Raw genomic sequence first — 22726 nt, 5'->3', positions numbered from 1 at the left:
ATTGGCAATGGAGTTGACTGGTAATGACGAGAACCAAGTGAAGGCCGGCCCTAACAGGGACAAGGAGAAGAAACGGACTCGATGGAAATCCTCACTAATACTTTGCCCAATTGTGTAAGATATCGACTGATATGCTTCTATTGTGCTTGTACCGTCTTGACTAGTGAACTTGGCGAACTCTGGGAGCCTGTAATTTGCAGGAAGAGCGACCAAATCATACCATTCTAGATATGGGCGTTTGTACAAAAAATTCATTCCTTTTGGCTTTAGACCGAACTGATTCTTCATCATCTCGGTCACCTTGAGCAGCAACTTCGTCAGCTTGCGGATTTGGATTTCTTGGTACTTGCTGACCCATCTGTGGATTGAAGTCTTGCGTGACTTGATATCCTGGATTTGGTATCATGTGGAGGGTGTTATAATCCATGCCATAATGATAGCCTTGTGGAATCTCAATCTGTTGGGTCCTTTGCTGGCTTGCTGCTTGAAGTCTTTGATTATAGACATAAAGATCTATATCTCTACGGATCCTCTAAACGGATGTTGCTACCTTCTGAGCCGACAACGGTATGTGGCCTGATGTGCCAAAATTGATCATCTGGTTTTGACTTTGCCCCGCTGGCTGCTGCACATGTTGTACTGATGGTCCAGGATTGTATTGTATCTGATTTGTAGCAGTACCCTAGAGTTTGTTCAGATGAACCTTGAAGTGTCTGGATGCCCCCATTACCGGTTGGTGCTACTTCTTGATGACTGGTACCGACTTGATTAGTCCCTTGGGTTAACGGATCTGGAATATTATAACAAGTTGATCCAACCTGACCAACTAGAATTCCATGAATCGCCTCTTTCATGGCGTTGTGAAACACGTCAGCAAAAACTTCATTGCGGCTTGATAGAGCATCATGAACAGACTTGTCTATGGCTTCCGTGAAGAAACGCCTTTCTTTAGCTTTGACTGTATCTGTCTGCCCATGTAGTAGAACTCTTGGTAGTGCAAATTTCTAAATAATTGTGCTGTCACGTGTTTTGGTGTAGGACAACAAACACTTCTTCTGAAATTCTTCCGTAGCTTTGTTGATGGTATCCTTATCTTCATCAGGCAGGTCTTCATAATGTACTATAAGGATGCTGTCGTTGTTGTGAACCGCCATGACGATTGTGGGGTCCCACCAGGCGTGCCAGAAACGTGTGTCGACACAGAATTTCGTCCTGTGCCAAGGACACACGCAGCAAGCCAGAAGGGTCCGCTCGATGGAGCAGATCCGCCTAGCTTCAGCGCAGGGGTGGTCGATCCTATGCAATCCTCCCGAGGCATGTCAATCAATTTGACCCTGCAATTGACAAGGAGAGAAAGTTCATCAGTAATTAAGGGCGGAAATTGCCGGTGTTGCCAGATAGTTCCGAATGTACGGCTGTGAGAGCCGATATGAGAGGAAATCGGCTAAATAGTTGATTCCAGTATATTCATGAGAATAAGTCATTTAGAGCTCATGGGGTCATGTGAAGAGAATCGGTTATCATTCAGGATAAACATCATTTAAACGAATATTAATCAATGGCAATAAGATATCAATGATGATCAGTCCATACTGAGCCAATGATTACGAGTAACCGAACTCCTTCTTATAAAGAAACAATTCAACATCACTTAATCATTTAATAAAGATAAATCTAATAAACATGTTAGATCTCATCTATCACCATGACCAGTGGGGCATGAGGCAGAATCATGCAGGCCGTAGAAACAACAATAGACTTGACGACCCTAACTCTTTACAAATATCAGTGGGGCATGAGGCAGAATCATGTAGGCCGTAATACAATAACAAGATCATAGGGCTAACACATCTCTCAACTTATCCCTACTTCAACGATCTCGTGATGTGAACTGTTCGTGAAAGCATTCGATATCGGCTAAACAGCCGATTCAGGCATAGCGCACAGTTAAGGTCATGTCTTCTCAGGAACGGGTCTATCAACCAACGATCCCCACTCCACGGTGCCAACAGTGGGGTGAGAGGCAGAATCCCATAGGCTGTGATGATGGGCCATGAAATGGTTCTCGCTAACCGATAGATCTACTCAAGATCGAACATGCCTTAACCGCACGCTATGCACGATTAAGATTGACGCAAAACAGCCGATAAAACATAACTCATCGCTTAAGATGCAGATTAGATCAGTTCTAGATTAGCAAACGATAAGTTAAACAAGATATAAGGCCGATCTAGATCAATCTCAATCGGGCATAGTGATATTGCTGTAATTTGATAAACAATGAAAGCAATAAGCAATATCGGTAACTTAATGAATCTATCAAAGACTGACACTCCAAGATAGAGCCAATAACTTGACCTTGATCCAATTCAAGCAGTGGGGTATGAGGCAGAATCACACAGGCCATACTTGAATTAGACAAGAGTCGATAACTAGCTTATACCAGAGCCACAGTGGGGGTCGACCGGATCGATGCAGCCATACGAACAGAGGTATAAACCATGACGGTACTTACAACAAGCAGTGGAGGTTGACCGGATCGATGCCGCCGTACTTGCCGAAGAACTCACCGAGATCTACTCTACTCCTACTCCTAAGGGGTGGTTGGAGCCAAAAAAAGTAATTGACTTGTATTTGATTGATTGGTTGTCTCTACAATAGCCGGGGTTTGGTATTTATACCGGAGCCAAAAACGAACCCTACTCGAGTACGACTTAATACAATCTTTGGCATAATGAAAGCATTCCTAATTTAAGATAACTTGGACTCTAATCTTTCCCTTTTTGTAGAGTCCGACATGTAATTTCCCGATGCCAACCGTAGTTCATCATTGCTGTCTGCTGTCGTCACCCTAATACATCTGATTCTAGAGTTGTATTTGAATCGGCTGACATCGATCTTTCTTGACTGGCACAACCTTGAAAGCCTGCGAGTTCCCGCGTTCTTTCTCCCAAATTTTGGTGTAAACATTACCTTTGCAGGCTTTACCATGAGGCATGTCGATGGAGTGTCAAAGATGGAAGGCTTGTTGTTGATGGCGATGCTTGCTAGTGCTTTCTTGATACATTTCTTGTCATCATCACTAGAGCCATCACATTTGAAGAGCCATCACTATCCCAAGTGACCACATAGCCTCCACCCTTCTTTTTCTTTTGGAAGGTCATCTTGTTCTCCTTCCTCTCCTTATTTTCCTTCTTATCCTTCTTGTGCTTCTTCTTCTCATCCTCATCATTGTCACTATTGTAAGGGCAATCCGCTACAACGTGATCGGGGCTCTTGCAATTGTAGCATCTTCTCACTTATTCTTTGCTTTTGGTGTGATCTCTTCTCTTTCTTGCACCATAGCCCTTCTTCTTAATAAATTTCCCCATCTTGTGCACAAATAGAGCCATGTCCTCATCATCAATGTCACTAAGATCCTCATCATCACTTGATTCTTTCTTGGACTTGCCCTTGTTCTTAGATGATGAACTAGCCTTGAATGCTACACTCTTCTTCTTCTTCTTGTCTTCTTCTTCCTTCTTGTCATCCTTGTCAACCCCTTCCCTTTCCACATGGTATGTCTCTTGTGTCATAACATCACCAAGTACTTGGTTAGGGGTAATCTCCTTCAATCCTCCTCTTACGATAAGCAGTCTCAACATCTCAAATCTTGGAGGTAAGCACATCAAGAACCGATGAGAGACATCATCATCATTGATCTTCTCTCCCAAAACCTTCAAGTCATTGACAATCACTTGAAACTGATAGAACATCTTCGGAATGCTCTCATCATCCTTCATCTCAAAGCTTGTCAATTTGTCCTTAAGGATGTACAACTTGGCACTCTTCACTTGTCGGTGTGCCCTCATAAGTTTTCTCCAATCTCTTCCACACCTCATTAGCTCTATCACAATCCTTGATTTGCTCAAATACCTTGGAATCAATGGCATTGTATATGGTGTTGAGAGCCATTGTATTGCATTGCTTGTTGGCCTTGTCTTGGTTGGTGAGATTGTCGGGATCAATGATAGCACAGTCACTCTCGGTCACATCCCACACTTGATCATTGATTGAACCAAGATACATCTTCATCTATCTCTTCCAATAATCATAGCATGTGTCCATCAAAGAATGGTGGTTTGCCCCCCACATGGTTGAACACAACTTGATCCATAATTTAACACCGAGATTGTTAAGCCTTCAATCAAACGGTGACCACGGCTCTGATACCACTTGAAAGGTCCTAATATGGCTAGAGAGGGTGAATTTGCTAATTTAAAAGCTCTACAAAGCACTAGAGCAATTTGATTAGTATGACAAATAGCGAAATGCAAACTTGCTCTAGCTCTACAAGGGTTGCAAGCCACCTATCCAACAATTCTAGTTGCTATGATCACTAGGCATATAATTTGCTAAGTCACTACTCACTAAGAGCTCTCACCCTTGCTACACTAAAGAGCTCCACTATATCAACTTAAGCTACAAAGCAAACTCTCAATTCTAGCTACACTAAAGTGCTTGCTACAACTAGTTTGCAGGAATGTAAATGAGTGAGTAGGGTGATTATACCGCCATGTAGAGGAGTGAACCAATCACAAGATGAATACCAATTCAATCACTAGGAGAATACCAAAAGGGCAGGGGACAACCAATTTTTCTTCATACGTTCACCTGCTTGCCAGCACGCTAATCCCCTTTGTGTCGACCAAAACTTGGTGGTTCGATTGCTAAGAGGTGTTGCACAAACCTCGTCCATACAATTGGACACCGCAAGAACCTACCCACAAGTGAGGTAACTCAATCACATGAGCAATCCACTACAGTTACCTTTTTGCTCTCCACCGAGAAAGGTACAAGACCCCTCACAATCGCTGGAGCCGGCCACGAACAATCACCAACTCATGACAAAGCTCCTCTGCTGCTCCAAGCCGTCTAGATGGCGGCAACCACTAAGAGAAACAAGAAATCTGCATCCATAATGATCCCCAAGTGCCACTAGATGCAATCACTCAAGCAAATGCACTTGAAATCACTCAATCTCACTTTGGATTCGCAATCAAGCAAGAGAGATGAGTGGGAGGGAGTATGCTCAGCTCACAACGATGTCAAGAATGTCAAAAGTCCAAGAGAGATGCCTTGGAGCTGACTCCCTTCTATTTATAGAGCCCCCCAAAGAATAGAGCCGTTGCTCTGCTCGAGGCCTGACCAGACGTAGCGACCGGACGCACCCCAACATCTGGTCAGCCAGAGTCCGATCGCACTGATGGCCGCCACATGTCCTTCTTCAAACCTTAGCCACCGGATCTCAACGGTCGAAATGATCCCACTTGCGTGATCAAGTGATGACCGAACGCGCTACTCAAACTGAACTGACTCGGCTCAACGCAATGTCCGGTCAACTCCAGTAAGCATCAAGAGAGGATTTATCTAGACCAGACGCGTCTGGTCGCAAGCGACCCGACGTGTCCCAGCGTCCGGTCAGTTCAACATTCCTCTTTGTGTGCCTGTGAGCTGATGTCAGCGTACATCAGCACTTGACCTGATGCTGCCCCTACGCATTCGGTCGCATGCTGGCGCCTGGGTCTGCTCGTTCGAAAAATTGACCGGACGTGCGCCCTTCTCGGCCGTAGCACGCCCTCAGCTAAGAATGACCGGACGCACCCGGGGTGAGTCCGGTTACCCCACGACCAGCGTCTGGTCATGGACTTCCTCCTCCTTTTCTTTTTCTAAGTCCACAACCACTTTGCCCTTGCTTCTCGGTTGCTAACCACAATGTGTAGAACTAGTGTGCACGTGTGTTAGCATTTTTCAAAGTATTTTATAAGGGTCCAAGTTAGCACGCTGGGTTCCTAAATGCATATGCAAAAGTCAAGTCACCTAATGGAACTCGATAAACTATTTAGCTAAAGATTTTTCCTCTTTATAGTACGGCTATCCATCCTAAGTCACTCAAAACCTCTATGGTGTCTTGAGTGCAAAACAAAAACCAATCAATACACATTTGCCTTGATCATCTCAGTTTTTGTTTTTCTCTTTCTTCATTTCTAAGTTGAGCTTGATCTTCATCAACATATGTCCATCTCCATCTCCATGGACCTCATCTTGCTCAATAACTTGGATTGCACTAACCTAGCTCATATCACCCCTCATGACAAAGGTTAGTGCTAGGTTTCATCAATTATCCAAAACCAAACTAGGGCTTTCGTTAGGGTCTGCTTTGAGGGCTGCAAGGTATTCATCCATTCTTCTGAGCTCCTCTCTGGCTTCGTCTGCCTTCTGTCTGATGACACACAGACGTGCCAACCTTTCATGAGCCTCGACACAGCATCTCTTTTCTTGGATCTCCTCATGCATTAGTTTCATAGCATCGAGGCCCCTCTCCTCGACGTATTCGTCATCATCTTGATGTACCACACCAGCCTTGTTGACTCTAGGAGGGCTAGGCTAAGGGTCGACCTTGGCTCTAGCTGGAAGGGGCATGTCTGAGTCATCTGGGACCTCCGTCAGCTGCGCAGTGGTCTAGGGTAAAGCGGCTCTCCTACCTCCATCTACTAAGGTTCCTACGACCGTCTCTGCCCCGCGCAGGGGTGGGGGATCTCTGTTGTTGTTGTTGTTACTGGTTCTCTTTGTTCCAGCAGCCATTGGTTCAAGACTTGTGGTATGGTGGGGTCCCCACGGACGACGCCAACTATGGGCCACCTTCTAGCAGTTCTAAAATTAGACCATTATTAAGAAAAAGGTTATGTGCTAAGCCTAAAAAAACATGAAAAGGTTGAGAAGACCAAACCTATCTTTGAAAGTTTAGTTCTTCGGTTAGTTAGTAAGTAAGTAAAAACTATATTCTTTGTAGAGGCAATTTAAGCAGCTGTGTCTGGGAAGGAAGCAAAACTTGGTCTATGTGACAAGCTAGAATCAATTGACCATTTGTTTCTCAATATCTAATAGTTATCGGACAGCACTGCGACCTAGAATGACGGAAAAGTGCAACCGTCAAGACGTTTTGTGGCTACAAGACTATATGGCCAGCTAGGCCTTTCTTCCGGTGAAGAATAACAAAACTAATTGGTTGTGAGGCTAACAAAACTGGTTGGGTGTAGAGGATTTAATATTTTCCTGTGGTATATGTGCTCTCTATTCTGTACGTAGCATCATTATTGATTATTGAAAATTTTGAACTTATTACTGACTAAGTTTCAAACCTTTATGAACTTGTATCTATCTGTGAGCTTGCATGCCAACTTACAATGGAATCTAAATAGAATTTAGGTCTCACTAAAACAGCATGAGATCAAATTCTGGGATTACTTTTGTTTATTATGGTGACTATTCTACGTTGTCCACAATAAAGGAGACACATGAGCGATATACTCTTCTTTAGAAATGAAAAGGTTTTCACAACACATCAGAGTTCTAACTTTCAAAAGAAGGGACCATTAATTTTTTTAATGTTTTGTTCTGATGCAACGCAATGGAGCAAAAGTAACAGCACATATGTTATGTTCAGAAATGTGCATCCCTTGAAAAAGAAAAGTTAAATCAAAACACTGGGGAATAAATACTTCTACACATATGAGATCGAGGTCAGATTAGTGTCAAAAGCAACTGCAGAGGCACAGAGGAACGAAAATCTGAAATAAAAAAGAAAAGGAAAAGAAAAGAAAAGAATCCTGATACATAAGTGATAAAGAAGTTATGTACAAATTCCCTAGAAAAAGAAAGATAATAAGTCTGCTTAGAATAATAAACATGTAGATATTTGTGATATTATTCAAAAACTAAGAGCATCCCATTTCAGTCGTTTGCGTCCATACCAAACTCATCAACAAATCGTATCAGCATACTGTCTTACTGCATGTATCATGCAATTCAATATTTAGATACATTGGTGCTATCTGTCAACAAAATGTCCATACAACACAAAGTTCAAATTTATCTGTAACTTGGCATCCTAGGTCCAGTCATTCATATAATTTTCTAACAAACTTAGCGCATACTTTCTTTCACACAAATGAATGCGATGGTAAATGTGAGACATATAGAAGCACAGGGAGCATTGCAAGTTAGCATACATATGTTATATGTAGACAGGAACTTCAAAACTTTGAGAACGCTATCATCAACTACTTCACACTTGAGCTCCACTTTCTTAAGGTATTCTGAAATTGCAGCTGACCTCTTTGTCGCTACGTTTATTGTTGCGGACGAACGTACGGGTCCGTCGGAGGAAAATAATCACGAACGACGACTGATGGAGGATCGGAATTCATGGAGATGGAGGATCATTTCAGGCGGTGATGGCCGCTCTGGTGGTGATGGGGACGCTGTGGAGCACGACGGTCTCGACGGTGAGCCCGGGGCCGAAGCCGAAGAGGACGCCCCAGTCGAACCCCTCCCCCGTGGTGGCCTGCCCATCCTCGGCGGAGCGCTTGCGCATCTCGTCGAGGATGAAGAGCACGCAGGCGCTGGACATGTTGCCGTACTCGGAGAGCACGTGGCGCGTCGCGCGCATCCGCTCCTTGTCCAGGCCGACCTTGGCCTCCACCTGGTCCAGGATGGCGGGGCCACCGGGGTGCGCCACCCAGAAGATGGAGTTCCAGTCGGTGATGCCCAGCGGCTTGAACGCCTCCTCCAGCGCGCGCTCGATGTTCTTGGAGATGAGTCCGGGCACGTCCTTGAGCAGGTGGAATGTGAGCCCCACCTCGCGGAGGTGGCCGTCGATGGCGCCCTCGGAGTCCGGCAGGATGGTCTGCGCCGCCGACACGAGCTGGAAGAGCGGCCGCTCCACGCGCTCGTCGGGTTCAGCGCCCACGATGACCGCCGCCGCGCCGTCGCCGAACAGCGCCTGCCCGACCATGGAATCGAGGTGGGACTCGCTGGGCCCGCGGAACGTGACGGCCGTGATTTCGGAGCACACCACTAGAACCCGCGCCCCGCGGTTGTTCTCCGCGAGGTCCTTGGCCACGCGCAGCACCGTGCCGCCCGCGAAGCACCCCTGCTGGTACATCATCAGGCGGTTCACCGAGGGCCGCAGGCCCAGCATCTTGGTGAGCTGGTAGTCGGCGCCCGGCATGTCGACGCCGGAGGTGGTGCAGAAGACGAGGTGGGTGATCTTGGATTTCGGCTGCCCCCACTCCTTGATCGCCTTCTGCGCCGCGGCCTTGCCCAGCTTGGGGACCTCCACCACCACGATGTCCTGGCGCGCGTCCAGCGACGGCGCCATGTACGCGCACATGTTGGGGTTTTCCGCAAGGTACTCCTCCGTCAGGTGCATGTACCGCTTTCGGATCTGCGACTTGTCGCCTGCACCAGGACAGTCATGTCATGTTCATGTCAAAGTCAGAATCAACCCACGCACCGTCGTCGTCAGTCGTCAAGGCATGCTCTTGACTGCTTGACTGCTGTGTAGAGCTGAGCGAGCGATGGAGACGACGACGACAGATAGAGACAGAGAGACTGAGAGAGAGATACTCACACATCCTCTTGAACTTCTCCTTGAGGTCGGTCATGTGCTCGCTCTTGGTGATCCGGAAGTAGTAGTCCGGGTAGTCCGCCTGGTTGACGCAGTTGGCGGGCGTCGCCGTCCCGATCGCCAGCACGGTGGCCGGACCAGTCGCGCGCTGGGCCTTCCTCACATCCTCCACGGTCACAGTCGCGCCGGCCATCGTCTCCGTCCGCTCTTTCTCTCTACGTTGTACGAGAGACTGCAGCAGGTCGATCGATCGGCCGCTAGCTACTCCGACAGCAGCAGCACTTCGACAGGTCGGTCGCCGGCCGGCTTTCCCGATCGTCGGAGCGAGAGAGCTAGCTGTGACTCCGAGCGAGCGCTGTGGATGGATGATCGGAGGCAGGAGGGCTAGCTGCGCTTGCTGTAGTGATAGAGGAGGCCCGCGGGGTGGTTATATAGCCGCGCGGGCCGGGGGCAGGCGACGACGGGGAGGTGGCGCCCACTACCGGTTTCCATCTATCGTCAGCCGCCGGTCAACCACGTGATCAAAGTCCAACCAATGGGAGGGTTTCTGTTTTTTCTTCTTTTCCTCACCCTATTTTATTGCCTATTTTCATTTTTATTTTTTCTTTGCGTCGAAGTGTGGCACACGGCTCCTTAATTTAGTTTATCTCGGCAAATTTTGTGGTACTAACCGGCTGCTTCATTTAAACCGGCTTCTCTGAAATGGTGGATTGTGTAGGATGGGCCAAACCTAGAGATTTGAGAATTTTCCTTTCAACAAGACCTCAAGTCCTCTCCTACTATCATATTTAGTACTACATATGCCTCGCGTTCCAAATTGTAGGTCGATCTAACTTGTCTAGATTCATAGCTATTGCTACGTATCTAGATATATAGAGTAAAAGCTATGTATCTTAAAAAGTCACAACAACTTATAATTTGAAATAAAGGGAGTATTTGCCAAGTCACAGAGACAAATCAGGATACACTGCTCCAAGTGGTGAACATACCTTTAGTTCCAACAGCAAGTAATATATAGGATCATATATACTTTGGCCCTATATGTTTTACCTTGCAAATTATAGATTTCCACTACACCACGACACACATTTGCCTACACTTATCTGTTGGTAAATGATTGGTTTTGACAACACACTATGTGTTGGTAATTGTACAACCTTTTTAAAGTCACGTAAACTGTCGGCAATAATGTTGTATGGCTACAGGTTAACTGTAGGCATTTCTCTTAGGACAATGAAACTGTCGGCAAATGTTTTTAGACAGAATAAGTGTCGGCGTTTCCTAAACATGCCAACCATCTAAGTGTCGGCAAAAGGATATACCGTCTTGCCCAGATTTTGGTTTTAGATCTTTTCACCGTATCCTTTTGGACCGAGTCTGTAGCCCATGAATGGGAAACCCAGTCCAACCTGCTCTCTCTCTTTGCTGCCCCTCGCGTGCCGCCGCCTCCCACGCCAACGTCCGCCGCTGCCTCCCATGCCAGCGCCAACGCCCATGGCCGCTCCCTCCTCTCCTCCCGCCGGCGGCCGGCCCCTCCCCTCCTCTCCTCCCGTCGGCGGCCGGCCCCGGTCCCTCCCCTCCTTGCCCCGTGCCGCCCCGGATCCGCCGCCTCCTCTCCTCCCGCCGGCGGCCGGCCCCGACCCCTCCCCTCCTTGCCCCGTGCTGCCCCGGATCCGCCACCTCCTCTCCTCCCGCCGACGGCCGGCTCCTCCCCTCCTCTCCTCCCGCCGGCCGCTGGCCTCGGCCTCTCCCCTCCTCGCCCCGCGCCGCCCCGGATCCACCCACAGTGGCCGTCCCCGGCCAGAGCGCAGCGTGGCTGGGCTCCGCCGGTGGCCGGCGCCATGCCTGCTCACCAGTGCTGCATCAGGTGTGTGCAACACACAGCACGAAACATTGCATAGTGGTGGAAGATTAGACATGAGATTCTGAATTTTTGATTGATAAGAGATTGAGCGATTTAGATATGATTTTGCTCTGTTTTCTTGTGCTCCATTCGATTAGGTATCAGAGGGAAGAGGCAAAGATCCAGGCTTGGATTAACCTGGAAAGCGCCAAGGCTGAAGCACAATCAAGAAAGCTGGAGGTACAACAAAATTCAGTACCATCTTTGTGCAAATTTTGATTCTACTAATTAAAATCCATCGGCAAATAGGAGTATAATTTTTTCCTAATTCATGTGATTTTTTTGTTATGGCATCCTAGTCTGCATTATTGTTCAAGTTGAGATTACACATTTAGAAGGCTGTAGGTGCAATGATATAGGTTGCCATACTATTACTAGTAGTAGTTTTAACTGTGATGTTCAGTTTTAGGAAGAAAAGATTTTAGGGCCATTTTGGAGAGCTGTATATATAGGAAATTGGGAATAGCTTGTCCCAACCCAATCTGACCCTGACTATATGATGACATACTGTGTGTGGAACTAGTTGAACTGCCACTTGGTCAGGGTTTTTGAAATATTGCAGCTCCATGTCTATTTGAATCTATTGATATTATATATCCTGTTCAAACTTCACACATTGCCCTCTGAATCCAATATTGAATCCATAATGCCCAGCGTGTCAGTAGCACAATTAAAAAATTTTCATAAGCACAATTAATTTGTTAGCTGGAAGGTACCAGAATCTTTTCTTTTAGATTATGTCACAACTTAAAGGTAAAAAACTCTAAGGGTTTGACACAGTGTCAACATAATATAGAGTAGGAGGTACAAGGAGCAATATAGAGTTGAGATCTCCGTGGACTTATAGTATACACAAGTCTATTGAACAATAAGGTGTGAATCATAGGTGGTTGCTTGATTCATCTAATGAAAATAAAAAAAATGCTGAACCATTACTGAACATATAACAGAATTGGCAGAAATTTCTACTTGTCATTATTGAAATTGCAAATACAATATCCATTGATCGTGGTCTAGAGTGTGGGGGTATTAACCCCTATACCCTTACGGCTAAGCTTGGGCTGGCCCGGATCGATGGGTTCAGTCCACCCGAAAAACGACGTGCGGCTCGGTCCACCTGATCGGAGTCCCGCACAAGGAATCAAGACGGATTTGGCGACCAAGCAGGATCCTGGTCGATTAGAATAGGAATCCTTGTCCGGCCACATATGGCAATTGTAACTGACTAGGATTAGTTTCCAGATCTGTAACCCTGCCCCCCGGACTATATAAGGCGGGCAGGGGACCCCTCTAAAAAACATCTCTCATTGACATACAGCAATACAAATCAGACGCAGGACGTAGGTATTACGCCTTCTTGGCGGCCGAACCTGGATAAAACCTCGTGTCTGTCTTGCGTCACCGTCTTGTTTGGGACTTGCGCATCTGTCTGCCGATAATCTACTACCTTGGGCATACCCCTAGGTAGACTGCCGACCATATTTCGTCGACAGTGGCGCGCCAGGTAGGGGGTGTGCGTACTGCTCTCCAAGCAAACAAGATGGTCATCATCTCCGGCTCCATGGCTACGCCCAACGGCCTCACGTTCACCGTCGGCCAGATCACCTGGACCACCGGCCCCGACGTTTCCATCGCCATGACCGCGGAGGAGGCGTGGATTCAACCCGCGCCGACGACTACTTCACCTGCATCGGCTACGGCTCCGACCACGGTGGACACGGCTCCGACCACGACTAACGTGGCTCCGACCACGATGGATCTGGCTCCGACCACGGTACATCTGGCTCCGACCACGATTACAGCCACGCCGACAACCCGTCGTCCGCTTCCCCGCTACAAAGGAAAGCAGATCGACGACACCGACTTGCTCGACTCCATCGATCGGGTCGGCATCAAACTCGCTGAAACCCTAGCTCTGGTAAGTACGATTCAAAGTCAACCTAATGAGCAGGTAACATCTCCCCGCAACAGATCTATCCGACCAGCTCGGACCAGTCGTCCTGCACGACTTGGAACAGATCTTGTGGTCGTATCTACCCCTGAGGGGCGCTCCGCTCGTCGCCAGCCAGCCTTCGCGACGGGTCTCCGACTCTGCGAGTACGAGGTCCCGAAGGAGAACCACCAGGTCCAGCCCTACGGCCTGCGAAACGCTGCCTCCAGCTACGCGTACAACCTACGACGCCGCTCGGATCTGTGTCCTATACACCGATCTCGGCCGAAGCCATGCAACATCGTCAACATGGTCCGGATCGAAGATTATCAAGAAGGATCCGTCCACACAGTCCGAGAGGGTGATTCCAGCTCCTCATCCGGCATTGCTTCCAACGCATCGGTCCACACCGAGCTTCAGCGTCACGAAGATGAAGGCGTCAAATACGATCTGGATCTACCAGACCACGCCCCGGGTTTCCCCCAATTTCCGTCTTTCCCGCCAAGACGAGGGGATTTAATCCATGTTGTCAGCAACGACGAGCCGCCAGCGGTTGGCGAAACAGAACAAGAAAAGACTGCACGCGAAGCACGCAATATTGACCGGTTTAATCGCCGGCAAACCGAAGCTGGAGCAGACCAGGAGGCACGACGCATAAGGGTCCAGCCACGTGACCTCAACAATGCTTTCGACAGGGTGGGGGACAAACAAGTCTTCAAGACCCCAAGCGCCAACGTAGCCGTCGCTATGGCGACAATGCAGCGGCTGCCCAACACTCCCGAGACTCAAGTAATCCGTGATGACATACAAGCTTATCTGACGGCTGCTATGGCTCAGACCGCAGAGATGAACCAAGCCCGGGCTCCATCCGTTTCTGACGAATCAAGCCACAGCCGCCAATACTCAAGTCGCTCACAGCCACTCAACCAACGTGGCTCGCGCAATAACGACCCATCAGACAACCGTCAAAGCGGAAACGGTGGTCGTGATGGTGGTCGGGACGACAACCGCCGCAGGGAGGATAACCGCCACGACGTTCGAGGCGACAACCGCCGAGATAACCGCGACAATCGCCGTGATAACCACGGTCGCAGGGCCAACCCAGATGGCAATCGAGATCGCCGCGATGGCAATAACGATCTCCGCCATCACCTCGGTGGACGTGATCTACGTGCTCGCATCAACCAGAGAGCCGACGATCGTGCATCCCATGAAAGCTATCGCCGTATGGAGTATGACACCGCCCACGGTCCGCCGGGCCTGAAGCAGTTCACTCCACACCTGCGCCAAGTCATATGGCCCAAGAATTTCAAGCTCGAGAAGCTTCAGAAGTACGACGGCAAGGAAAACCCCGAATTATGGGTCATGCTCTACGAAACTGCGTGCCGCTCAGCCATGGCCGACGAGCACGTCATGTCTAACTACTTCCCAGTCGCTGTTGGTCATGCAGGTCACCAATGGCTGGTTAGCTTGCCAGCAAACTATTTTGACTCTTGGCAGGAGCTCAGGCAGGCCTTCATCGACAACTTCATCGCTACTTGTGAACAACCTGGCAACAAGTACGATCTGCAGCGGATCCGAGATCGAAAGGATGAACCACTGCGCGAGTACGTTCGGCGTTTCTCGGAGATGCGCATCAAGGTCCCATCAATATCCGACAACGAAGCAATCGAGGCTTTCGTCACCGGCCTCCGTTTCCACGACGCCCTAAGAGACAAGCTCCTCCGGAAGAGACCCGAATCGGTCACAGCGCTTTTGGCCACCGCTAAGAAATATGCGGACGCTGACGACGCTAAAAAGATAATCGTTGAAGAAGCAGCAAGGGTTCCACGCTCCGACCACCCTCCACACCGCGACGATTACCGCAGTAATCGTGGTCGGAACGACAATTTTGACCGCCGCAACCAGCGCAACGACTCCCGCGACCACCGTGATCAACGTAATCAGCGGCGCAACCGCCGTGGCGATTACAGAAACAAGCGCGCTCGGGAAGACGACGGCGAGGTCAATACCGTGAAAAAGGGCGGCGGACGTCGTAACTACGAGGACGACTACGCCAAAGCATTGAAGGGGCCCTGCCAGCTCCATCCTAAGTCGAACCACACCATGGAGAATTGCCGCGTCCTCAAGACTATCTACACGCGTCAACAGGCTCCGGATACGTCCGACAAGCCTAACGACGCGGGGGAACAGCGCAACGAGGACAACGACGACGACGATGCAGACCCTCGTCACAAATACGTCAAGCCGACTGATCGTGTACACACCATCATCGGCGGCAAGGTGTCCATCGAAACCAAACGAGAACGCAAGCTGCTCGCCCGCGCTTGCATGAACGTGGCAAACACCGACAACCTTCTCACCGATCCACGGCTTCCTCCGTGGTCTCACCGTGAAATCTACTTCAGCAGGAAGGACCAATGGGCCGCCATACCCGAGCCAGGGCGTTTTCCCCTGGTCCTCGATCCTTGTATCAACAAGGTTCAATTCGACAGGGTACTGATCGACGGCGGCAGCTCCATTGATATACTGTTCAAAAACAGCCTGCCCGCTCTGAAAATAGCCCAGGCAGACCTGAAGCCATACGAGGCACAGTTCTGGGGCGTTCTCCCCGGACAGAGCTCCACACCTCTCGGGCAGATCACGCTACCTGTGCAGTTTGGGACTCCGGACCACTTCCGCACCGACTACGTCAACTTCGTGGTCGCTGACTTCGACGGCACCTACCATGCTATTCTTGGTCGACCGTCGCTCACCAAGTTCATGGCCATACCTCATTACAGGTATCTGGTGCTCAAGATGCCTACTGAGAAAGGAGTTTTAACCCTCAGGGGCAACGTATACGCAGCTTATACCTGCGAGGACGACAGCTTCAAAATCGCAGAGGCCCACGACCTCTCTATTCGCATGGCAGAGACCATGCTCGACGCTAAGAAGACCCCGGCCGACCACCTGGAGATCCCAGAGCTCGAGGCTCCGCGCAAGAACGTCAGATCCAAGGAGCACAAGACGATCCAGCTGGTCGAAGGCGATCCCAGCAAAACGGCCCTTATCGGGGCCGACCTGGATCCCAAATAGGAAGACGCGCTCGTCAGGTTCTTGAGGGGCAACGTGGGTGTGTTTGCATGGAAACCTTCCGACATGCCCGGTGTACCTCGGGACTTGATCGAGCACTCCTTAAATGTCAACAGCAAGGCCAAACCAATCAAGCAGAAGCTACGACGGTTCGCTCGCGACAAAAAGGAGGCGATTAGGGTAGAAGTTACGCGGCTTTTGGCAGCCGGATTTATCAAAGAAGTGTATCATCCGGAATGGTTAGCCAACCCGGTTCTTGTACGCAAAAAGAATAATGAATGGAGAATGTGCGTTGATTACACTGATCTCAACAAACACTGCCCTAAGGACCCCTTTGGTTTACCTCGCATAGACGAGGTCGTAGATTCAACCGCCGGTTGCGAGCTGCTTTCCTTTCTCGATTGCTACTCTGGTTATCACCAGATCGCTCTCAAAAAAGACGACCAGATCAAGACATCTTTCATCACGCCTTTCGGCGCCTACTGCTACACGACTATGTCGTTCGGGCTCAAAAACGCCGGTGCTACCTACCAACGCGCTGTACAGGCCTGCCTCAACGACGAGATAAAAGACGGCCTCGTCGAGGCTTATGTCGACGACGTAGTTGTCAAAACCAAGGAAGCTCATACCCTTGTTGACAATCTAGAACGCACATTCGCAGCCCTTAATACGTTCCAATGGAAATTAAACCCAAAGAAGTGCATCTTTGGTGTCCCTTCTGGCATATTGCTCGGCAACGTCGTCAGTTACGACGGCATACGCCCTAACCCGGAGAAAGTCAAAGCTGTCTTAGACATGAAGCCCCCGAGAAAGGTGAAGGATGTCCAGAAGCTTACCGGCTGCATGGCTGCTCTAAGCCGTTTCATATCAAGGTTAGGAGAAAAAGGACTACCGTTCTTCAAACTGCTCAAAGCGTCCGAGAAGTTTGAGTGGTCGGAGGAAGCAGACGCTGCCTTCACGCAGCTGAAGCAATACCTCACGTCACCTCCGGTACTTACTGCTCCCAGGGAAGACGAAACTCTCCTACTTTACATTGCGGCAACCGATCGGGTGGTTTCCACTACACTGGTGGTCGAACGCGACGAGCCGGGCCACGCCTACAAGGTACAGCGGCCAATTTATTTCATTAGTGAGGTACTCAACGAATCCAAAACCAGGTACCCACAGATTCAGAAACTGCTCTACGCCATACTGATAACATCCCGAAAGTTGAGACATTACTTCGACGGATATCGTGTGGTAGTCATGACCGAGTATCCTTTGGGGGACATCATTCGCAATAAGGACGCGAACGGGCGCATCGTCAAATGGGCAATGGAGCTATGCCCCCTTTCCTTGGAATTTGCAAGCCGTACTACAATCAAGTCTCAGGCACTCGTCGATTTCATCGTCGAGTGGACAGATTTAAGCACGCCTGCCTCTCCGGGATCCGACGAATATTGGACGATGTACTTCGATGGTTCTCTCAACATTGACGGTGCGGGAGCAGGAGTTCTTTTCGTGTCACCATCCAAGGAGCAGCTCCGGTACGTCCTCAGGATTTATTTCCCAGCATCTAATAATGCCGCCGAGTATGAAGCATGCCTGCATGGTCTACGCATCGCGATTGAGCTTGGGGTTAAACGTCTCTATGTCTACGGAGATTCGGCTCTGGTCATCAACCAGCTCAACAAGGACTGGGACACGACCAGTGAAAAGATGGACGCATATTGCAAATCAATAAGAAAGCTGGAAGGTAGGTTCTATGGCATCGAGTACATACACGTGGTCCGGGACAAGAACCAAGCAGCGGATGCGTTGTCAAAGTTAGGATCATCCCGAGCCAAAATCCCACATGGCGTATTCGTCCAGGACCTGCTCACGCCTTCCATTGAAGACGAAGATTCAACGATCAACAAAATTTCAGACCAGCAATTAGTGGCTACGGTTCCGGCGCCGAGCACAGCCGAGCCGCTTCCGACCACTCATGAGCCGGACTGGAGAACACCTTTCATCAAGTACTTGACAGATGGTAGCGGTTACATCGATCGAACAGAAAATGAGCGACTGATGCGTCGTAGTAAGCAGTATCTGCTCGCCGATGGCAAGTTATGGCGCAAAAACGCTAAGGAAGAAATCTTGATGAAGTGTATAACCCAGGAGGAAGGCGAGCATCTCCTAGACCAAATCCACTCTGGCTCCTGCGGCAACCACGCGGCCTCAAGAACACTGGTCGGTAAGGCTTTCCGAGCAGGGTTCTATTGGCCGTCAGCAGTGGCCGACGCAGAGAAGCTAGTCCGCCGCTGTGAGGGTTGTCAGTTCTTCTCCAAGAGAATCCATGTACCAGCACATGAGATCCAGACGATTCCAGCCTCTTGGCCCTTTGCCTGCTGGGGACTGGACATGATTGGGCCTTTCAAACCAGCTCCTGGGAAATTTACATGTGTCTTCGTGCTAATTGATAAGTTTTCTAAGTGGATAGAATACATGCCTCTGGTACAGGCATCCTCAGAGAAAGTAGGAGGCATTCCTCGCTCGCTTCTCTGCATTTCGCCCCCCCCCCCCTGCCCTCTGCTACCGGCCCCATGACATTATACCTCTCGCCAGCCCTCCATCTAAAACCAAAACACAAAAAAAATAGTGACCTCTACAGCCCCTATGCACTGCCAACTAGCCCTCCCCATCTCAACCAGCCACCATCCCACTTTGCCACGCCGCAGCACCACCAGGCTCAAATCCTCATCATCACCTCAGCAACGGCGAGGGCATCCCCATCTTCATCTCCTCAATGACGGCAAGCGGCCCTGGCCCCCGCCTCAACGCTCATCACATGAGGAGAGGTGGCTGCGTCCCCATGTAGCCAGCAGCAGCACATGATAGCAGTCAAGACAAGCCCAAATCCCTAGCCCCTCTCAAATCGCTGCTGTGTCCTCCTACCTAAGCAGGTACTATCTCTTGCACCTGCGGATTTCAGCCCTCTTGTTTCAATTTCACTAGATCTGCTTGTTCCTACATGCATGCCAATTGCTACATGAAAAAAATTTCTTGGTTCAGTGAAATATATATAATATTGTTTTAGCTTATTTGCAGCTTTGTTGAGACAAATATTCAGCTTCCATGTTGCTGTGAATCAAACTGAGTTTAACCTTTTTCTGTTATAGAAAGATGGGAAGAGCCGCGCCGAGGATTTGTTGAAAGTTGCCACTGACCTCAGGTCTAGCATCTGGAAGCAAATGTCAGAAGCTAGGATCAAGTACATTCCCAGCAACACCTTCTCATACTACGACCAGGTCCTTGATACTACGGCCATGCTTGGCGCTGTCCCAGAGCTCTACTCTTGGACTGGAGGCGAGATTGGCTTGAGCACCTACTTCTCAATGGCCAGGGGAAATGCCAGTGTCCCTGCTATCGAGATGACCAAGTGGTTTGACACAAACTAGTACGTAAACTTCTGTCTCTTGAATGCTTACTGCTGGTGGCTTTTTTGTGGTATTGTCCTAACATTTTTTATTACCTTATTCTTTGCAGCCACTTTATTGTCCCTGATCTTGGCCCAAGCACCAAGTTCACATACGCTTCACACAAGGCAGTCTCTGAGTACGAGGAGGCAAAGGCGGTATGTTGCTGTAACAACAGATACTCTCAGCTGTTTGTAATTTAGTTTATTTACCCTTCTCATCATAATTTGTTTGTGTGCACGGTTTAGTAACAGGAAAAAATGTAGCAACCGATATTTATGTGTCCCAGCTATTTGATTATGATTTGACAAATATTGTTTGCTTAGAACACGCTTCCTTTTGATAAAAGAACTTCAGCTCTACTGAACCTATGGCTTATTTGAATCCTTGACTGGTTTGACGCCTTCAAAACATTCCATAACATTGAAGTAAACTGTAAGTTTACCCACTGTCTTTGCAAACCTTGTTTGAAGTCAAAGATGGACAATCTTGGAGCATACTAATTTTGCCATCTTGACAGTAATACATAACCGCCACAAAACTATTTTCTCATTCAACGTTGCATAATGGCAATATGATAGGATGCCCTGCAGTGCTTTTTTTTCTTATATGTTTGTGGTTTTCACCCTGTAAAGGAAGGGGCATGCTATTTTCTTTTATGAAAAATAATGCCTGCAAACTTATGATTTGGCACCTCATGCAGCTCGGCATTGATACAGTCCCGGTGCTTGTTGGACCAGTCTCATACTTGCTCCTCTCTAAGCCTGCCAAGGGTGTGGAGAAATCTTTCTCTCTTCTTTCACTTGTTGGTAGCATTCTTCCCATCTACAAGTAAGCATCCACACAAAAAGCCAACAATTTTTTTCAGCATGATCCTCGTTAATTGATAATGTGATATGTTATGAAATACAGGGAGGTTGTTTCTGAACTGAAGGTAGCTGGTGCTTCATGGATTCAGTTTGATGAGCCTACCCTTGTTAAAGACCTTGATGCTCACGAATTGGCTGCATTCTCTATGTCTATACATGTGTGTAACTGACTAATCTATATCTTGGACCTATATGCCTCTATGTACTATGATCATCACTTGACCTGCTATATATATATATATATATATATATATATATATATATATATATATATATATATATATATATATATATATATATATATATAAAGTTGGTGTATGTATGGAAGATCTAATATATTAATTATACAAAAATCAAGTGAATTTATTCCATGTGATGCCTTCTATATGAGCAAAAGTGGATTTGTCAAATTATTTTAATTGTAATTATATCTATGCAGTTTTGTCGACAGTTTTTTTTGGCAGGGTATAGTTTGTAAAATACCTTAGAAATGATTTGGCCAACATACAAACTGTTGGCAAAGGTCTTAACTGTCGGTGTAGGTCTTAACTGTCGGCAAAGGGTTAACTGTCGGCAAAGGTTTCAACTGTCGGCGTAGGTAGACCGTTTGCCTACACATAACTCTCGGCAAAAGTTTCGTTGACGGCTTCTAGCGCGACTGTTTCTAAACTGTCGGCAAAACTTTTCGCGGGAGGTTATATGTCGGCAAAGGTGCTCTTTGCCTACAATACAAAGTGTCGGCAAAAGTATGTTGTGTTATAGTGTTCATCCCGTAGATTAAATGTTAGTGGTTGGAATAGATTGTTGGACTGTCTTGAATTGTTACAGTTTAGTTATTATTGTAGGCTTTGTACCCTGGGACCTCTTTGTTTTAACTTGTAGATTGTAACATATGCAAGTTTAAATGTAGTTTTCACTAGTATAGAAATGATTTTTAGCAACGTCACCCTTTTCTATTAGAGGCAGTTCAACTAGTACGCCGCCTCTAACTGCGCAAGGGAGCACTGTAGCTCTATGACCGCATCTGAAGATCCCTTTCAGGGGTAGTTCCATTAAGAAAACTGCCTCTATAAATAGGTCTATTTTTAGAGGCGGTTGTGTTAAGAGAACCGTCCCTCAAAATGGATTTTTAGAGGCGGTCCTCTTAACAAAACCATCTCTAATAGAGACCTATTTTCAAAGATGGTTCCTTAAGAGAACTGCCCCTACAGATAATTAACAAAGGCAGTTTTCTTTAGTCAACCGCCCCTAAAAATGACTCACGTAAATAGCCATCTTCCTCCTCGTGACAGTGCTGTGGAGCACCATTGTTGATCTCATTTGGAGGCGAGAAATAGCAAAAATAGAGGGGGAGGTTTTGCCCTTAGAACCTTTGAAGGAGTTGGGTTTCAGAGGTGAGATTGTGGCATCCCTAAGCTCTTTTCAAACTTTACATATACATTTATTTCACTAATTTCTTTCACATAGAGATCTAGAGAGAGACATGCATGAAGTTTGATTTTTCTTTATTTTTCCTAGAAATTTAAACTCATTTTTCCTAACTTACTTGGCTCACATGAACTCTATATTTAATTTTTATATTCACTTTTTCATTTTGGTACATAGCTTTTTTATATCGTTTTTTAAGCTTCAGGTCTACAATAATATAATATTTGTTAAAAAATATATACATCAATTGCTTCAACATTTATATGCGAATAATATCTTGATGCAAATATACCTTTTCTTTTCAAAGGGCACATATGGACAGGTCATGGATGTACACGAAACGAAGACATGAAGCTTCCTACATATAAAATGTGAATTGTTTTATTGAAGCCGCTAAAAGACAGGCTTTGATTAAGCAGACAAAGGATATATATTGTCCCTGTTGTGACTATCGGAACCGTATAGTATAGCAGGATCCAAATATGATAAAATCACGCTTGGTAAAGTTTCTATCACAATTTCGATGCTGATAAAGACTCGTCTAGAAATCATTTATGTCCTTATATTTTAGGACAAAGGGAGTACAGATTTTGAACTCTGTACCCCTTATACTTTAGGACCGAGAGAGTAACG

At 47.6% G+C, this 22726-nt stretch overlaps 2 protein-coding genes across 2 annotated transcripts; one reads left to right on the top strand and one right to left on the bottom strand.

Moving 5' to 3' along the window:
- Nucleotides 1-7823: 7823 nt before the first annotated feature.
- Nucleotides 7824-9800, bottom strand: LOC136483857 (chalcone synthase 3-like). The gene is made up of 2 exons (XM_066481010.1): nt 9455-9800; nt 7824-9282 (listed from the first exon to the last, which is right to left on the bottom strand). The coding sequence occupies exons 1-2, from the start codon at nt 9642-9644 to the stop codon at nt 8267-8269; spliced, it is 1206 nt and encodes a 401-aa protein (XP_066337107.1). The 5' UTR covers nt 9645-9800; the 3' UTR covers nt 7824-8266.
- A 1145-nt stretch (nt 9801-10945) lies between these two features.
- Nucleotides 10946-20876, top strand: LOC136480175 (5-methyltetrahydropteroyltriglutamate--homocysteine methyltransferase 2-like). Its single transcript, XM_066477803.1, has 6 exons — nt 10946-11318; nt 11413-11534; nt 19500-19777; nt 19867-19954; nt 20500-20627; nt 20709-20876. Exons 1-6 carry the CDS (start codon nt 10946-10948, stop codon nt 20833-20835), a joined length of 1116 nt encoding a protein of 371 aa, XP_066333900.1. The 3' UTR covers nt 20836-20876.
- The last annotated feature ends 1850 nt before the right edge of the window (nt 20877-22726 follow it).

This window comes from Miscanthus floridulus, chromosome 9 (genome assembly GCF_019320115.1).
Source record: "Miscanthus floridulus cultivar M001 chromosome 9, ASM1932011v1, whole genome shotgun sequence".
Lineage (NCBI taxonomy): Eukaryota > Viridiplantae > Streptophyta > Magnoliopsida > Poales > Poaceae > Miscanthus > Miscanthus floridulus.
The sequence above is the reverse complement of the archived record's forward strand: the minus strand, read 5'-3'. Positions and strand labels throughout refer to the sequence as shown.